Here is a 4,053-nt window from a genome sequence, read left to right as displayed (position 1 = left end):
AATGTTGTACCTGTTCATAAGAGAGCACAGTTCATCCAAGTTAAATTCCTTGTGTGTGTAAGCATACCGGGACAATAAATCTGATTCTGATTCTGAAAATCGATAAGGATATCTCCCACAGAAATCCCACGTCCCATGAGGATTTCCATCGAAAGTCACACTCCCACCTGACTGGTTAGGTAAAAAAAACAAACCCAAGCAGCTGATGACATTTAAACCAGATGTTCATTAGTCAAATGCAAACTAATATTGAGGTTTCTGTTCTCTAATAAATACTTCATCGGGCACTTCTGCAATGCCCATAAAAAACCCACTCCTTCTTCTAATGGACCAACCAGTTCATTGAAATAGAGAAACAAATGGAAATCCAATGTTCATGAATGAGTTGTGATGCAGGAGGACAAAAGAAAGATTTGAAATGTTGTTCTTGCTTATTATTAAGAATAGGTACACAATACAAACAATGAGATATAAAATAAGATAAATAGAAATATGTAAAAACAAATAAATTAACACAGCAGGCTTTCTGAGATGTTCGGTGATGGGATTATCCGTTAAGCCCATTTTTTGTTTGGTCGATGTTTGTTCTCTTTGTTCCTCTTGTTTCTCTTCAATCTGAAATAGAAAATGAAATTTTTTTGTAATTTTCTTTTGTAATTCAACTGTTTGAATTGAATCAACTGTTTGGGGGCACTGACCTTAAGTGGCTCCACTCACTCCACTGTGAGTCACAGAGAGCATCTTTAGCTCTGACACAGACGGCCTTCGACTTGTGCTTCACTTCTAACCGACAGATGTCTGTAGAGTAGACCATCAAAGTCTAGAAACAGACATAAATATCAATCATCATCAACTTTCCCTCTGAGTGTTCCTCTTTTGAGTGCATCTTTGGCTTTCCTGGCATGTGATGAAATATATTTGACTGAAAGTCTAGTTTTTGTTTTCAGATTCATGAAGTGTCAAAGTTAACAACCAGTGGATTCATCTCACCTTTGTGGCTTTGGAGTCAGTGCACGGGTTCACACACATCTCACAGTCCCTCTTGAACAGGGCGATTTGGAAAGTGAGGGGGAAGTAGGAGAAGGGAATGCTCCAGGAGCTCGGGTAACTCCACTCAATCGTGGTGGTGTTCACTTTGTTGATGTGCACCTTGTCGGGTTTCACTATGAATGACGAGAGACAGAGATACAAGTGATGTAAAAACTACAAAAACAAAAAGCTGAACTCAAAAAGTACAGGAGCATAGACGTGTCTCACCGATCTCTGAGAGGTAAAAGTGTTTGGAGTAGTTCTCCACCAGGAAGTGCTTGGTCTTCACGTAGACGGTGATGTGGATCTGCTGGCTCTCCTCAGCGTAGGGGCAATGTGTCTCGTCGAGGCACGTGATGCCGTTTCCACTGTCGTCCACTGAACACCTGAACTCACTGTGATGTGAGGAGCAGCTCCAATGCTTACCGCCCGAGTCCACAGAACACTGGGTGTGATTGTCATCAGAGGCACTGCAGAAAAGAAAATACATTTTCTTAATTCAGGTGACACATGGATTCAGTAGTTTGAGCTTAGGTTGTCATGCCAACAAGCTAGAATGACTTATTGTAAATGAAACAAAAGATATTAAAATACATATACCATACATTTAACTCAATAACAGCTGCTTTTTTATTCACATAAATCTGATCCAAACATATGACATTGATCCCCAAATGACAAATGAGTACTTTCTTATGTTTGCATCAAAGGTTATGTAACGATCACTGCCTCGACATAAATCTGAGCGGAGCAAATAGAAACATTTCAGCAGTTATACGGAGCTTACCGTCGAGCTCTGATGAAAGCTACGACGCCCACTCTGAAGCGGTCCCAGGTCCAGGAGCAGCGAAACTCTCCGTTGAAATTTTGAGATGAGCACTTTAAATAATCTACCAAAGAGAAATCACATGAACATGAAGAGATGGGAACTCAAAACAAACAGAGGAAAATTGTCATTTGAAATACTTTGACATTTTCTCAGTTTTAACAGTTATATAAAAGAGTCACAGTGCAAATGAGACCGTACCTTGGTCAGTTTTCACAAGAATCTTTCTCGTCACAGCTCCCTTCTCTTGGATCAGGACCTCCGTGTGGTTGAGGAGTGATCCGTTCCTGCTGTGGCAGGTGTAGCTGCCCCCTCCTAAGCTTTCCTGCAGCCGCACCTGATATGTGTTCCCGCTCTGCGCTCCCGCCTCTTTGTCCTTCATCCAAAATATATCCAGACTCTCGTTGCCTCTCCTTGATAACTCCTCTGGCTGCAGGCAGCTCAGAGGCAGCTGACTCTTACTGCCATCCACATCCACAACCAGAACTGAAAGAAGAGGCAAAGAAACAGAAAGGGGATTTATGAGGGGAATTAATGCAACATGGGACGATCAAAAACAATATGATTAGAGAGATCAAGCATACTGTGTGGCAGCAGAGTCCATTGGGTTGGAGGATTTTGGCGACTGATTTGTAGAAATGAACAGACGATGCTGAAAACAAATAACTTCATCTGAATCCCAAAGAGAGAAAAAAAACAGAAAAGGTGAGGCAGTGAAGGTAATGAACTTGAAGTAAAAAGAGAACACATGGGACAATGCTGAAAAAAAAAGTCAGCACAGAGGAGACTCTCAAATGACGTGCAGATAAACATCACATGTTGAATAAATCACATCGAATCAACAACTCAGAAGCATTATACTTCTGTGAATACGAGCAAATAGATCAAGAGAATCACAATGAAGCGAGTCAAAACAAATCTCAATAGCCTGAACAGCAGTCTGAAAACTCATTTGAATAATAATAAAAATAATAATTAGACATACTTCATCAACATTTTGAACTAACTGGCCTATATACACAGAAACAACAGCTGATTAACCATTTCAACTTCAAATAAAGTTACTTTCATCAGCATCTAAGATCATAAAAAACATCTTTAGCAGCCCACTTGTTCTCATGATAGATTACTTATATTAAATATGCATTGTGTAATACTTAAAACAACAAGATAGAGAATTAAACAAGTTATTCAATTATGTCATTAATTCAATTTAATGAATGTATAACTAATGTCGCCTATATTACATCAGCAGCTACACATTGTTAATTTCTATTACAGTGGATCAACTTTTTCTTTGAATAAAGTTAAACATGCGACAGTGAGTAAAATGTCATGTTACCTTGGCATCAGTTCCCAGAAGAAATGAAGACTCAGATTGTCAGCGGCTTTTATGCCACTGACATTTCAATTTCTCCCACGTGGCCAGGAGTAGAAAAAGTCCAGAGGAACTTCACTTTCCAGGCAACACATGAAGGCAGCATGAAGAGAGATATTCACACACACATTTTAGCGCACCCCGCGTAAAGAAGATTCTGCACCTCACCAAACCTTTATAGTGACGTAGAAAAACTCTGCACAAAATATTTTTAGAGAGCTTTCTTGGATGTTTGTAGCCCCTCCAAGAGTAGCCTGCAGGCTGTCCTGTGCAGCACCTGTTTGTTTGAGACTGACGCAGGCAGCACCCAGGAGTAGCACTGTAGGGTGACGTAACATAGATGCGATCACTTGCTGTAAAATGCCAAGTCTCAAGACTTTTCCCCACATTATTCTGTTTATGAGCATGACCATCATTTTTAAAACAGTCCTTAATGTGGCTTCTATAACGAAACAACGATGCAAAGGAGCTTAGCAAACCAAAAATAGGCTATAGGTAGCCTTTACAATATAGCCTACTGTTAGCACTTGCCCTCTTCAAGTATTTTTGTGAATTAAGTTCCCAAAATCAACATGCCAACAAAAGAGAGATAGACGAAAATAAAAAAAATAGAAAATAATTTAAAACAATTTACTTCATCCGAAAAGAAGAAACAAAATGAGAGGCTATACTCTGGTTTAACTTTAACTTTTCACGATTTTATTTTGTCGTTATCCCTTCCGTTAAAATAACAGTGAGCTCGGTCACAGGTGTACCAGTCTATGATGCACGCGAACAACAACAATTAGACTTCCGGCCATGAGCCCTTCAGAGTAAAAGA

The 4,053-nt window shown here is 39.7% G+C and overlaps 1 protein-coding gene across 2 annotated transcripts; it reads right to left on the bottom strand.

Annotated features, from left to right (window-relative positions):
• Positions 1 to 281: 281 nt before the first annotated feature.
• On the bottom strand, positions 282 to 3,440 carry il12ba (interleukin 12Ba). 2 transcript variants are annotated; one of them, XM_061048987.1, is made up of 8 exons: positions 3,198 to 3,440; positions 2,440 to 2,527; positions 2,057 to 2,341; positions 1,817 to 1,919; positions 1,258 to 1,499; positions 991 to 1,163; positions 699 to 820; positions 282 to 615 (listed from the first exon to the last, which is right to left on the bottom strand). In XM_061048987.1, exons 2-8 carry the CDS (start codon positions 2,525 to 2,527, stop codon positions 555 to 557), a joined length of 1,074 nt encoding a protein of 357 aa, XP_060904970.1. In that variant the 5' UTR covers positions 3,198 to 3,440; the 3' UTR covers positions 282 to 554. The 2 variants fall into 2 exon arrangements, with proteins under 2 accessions (XP_060904970.1, XP_060904971.1); XM_061048988.1 differs by lacking the exon at positions 2,440 to 2,527 and having other exon boundaries at positions 283 to 615; positions 3,198 to 3,438.
• Positions 3,441 to 4,053: the final 613 nt, after the last annotated feature.

Source organism: Labrus mixtus, chromosome 10, assembly GCF_963584025.1.
Source record: "Labrus mixtus chromosome 10, fLabMix1.1, whole genome shotgun sequence".
Classification (NCBI taxonomy): Eukaryota; Metazoa; Chordata; class Actinopteri; order Labriformes; family Labridae; genus Labrus; species Labrus mixtus.
Note: the sequence above shows the minus strand (reverse complement) of the source record. Positions and strands in the feature narration are given on the sequence as shown.

What these genes read in the sequence shown, in the direction of transcription:
- il12ba (XM_061048987.1), bottom strand. Translation starts at nt 2,527, where the DNA reads ATGAAGTTATTTGTTTTCAGCATCGTCTGTTCATTTCTACAAATCAGT. An exon ending in TCTTGTGAAAACTGACCAAG is followed by an intron (nt 1,920 to 2,056) that starts GTACGGTCTCAT and finishes TCTCTTTGGTAG; the next exon opens with ATTATTTAAAGTGCTCATCT. An exon ending in GCTTTCATCAGAGCTCGACG is followed by an intron (nt 1,500 to 1,816) that starts GTAAGCTCCGTA and finishes TCTTTTCTGCAG; the next exon opens with TGCCTCTGATGACAATCACA.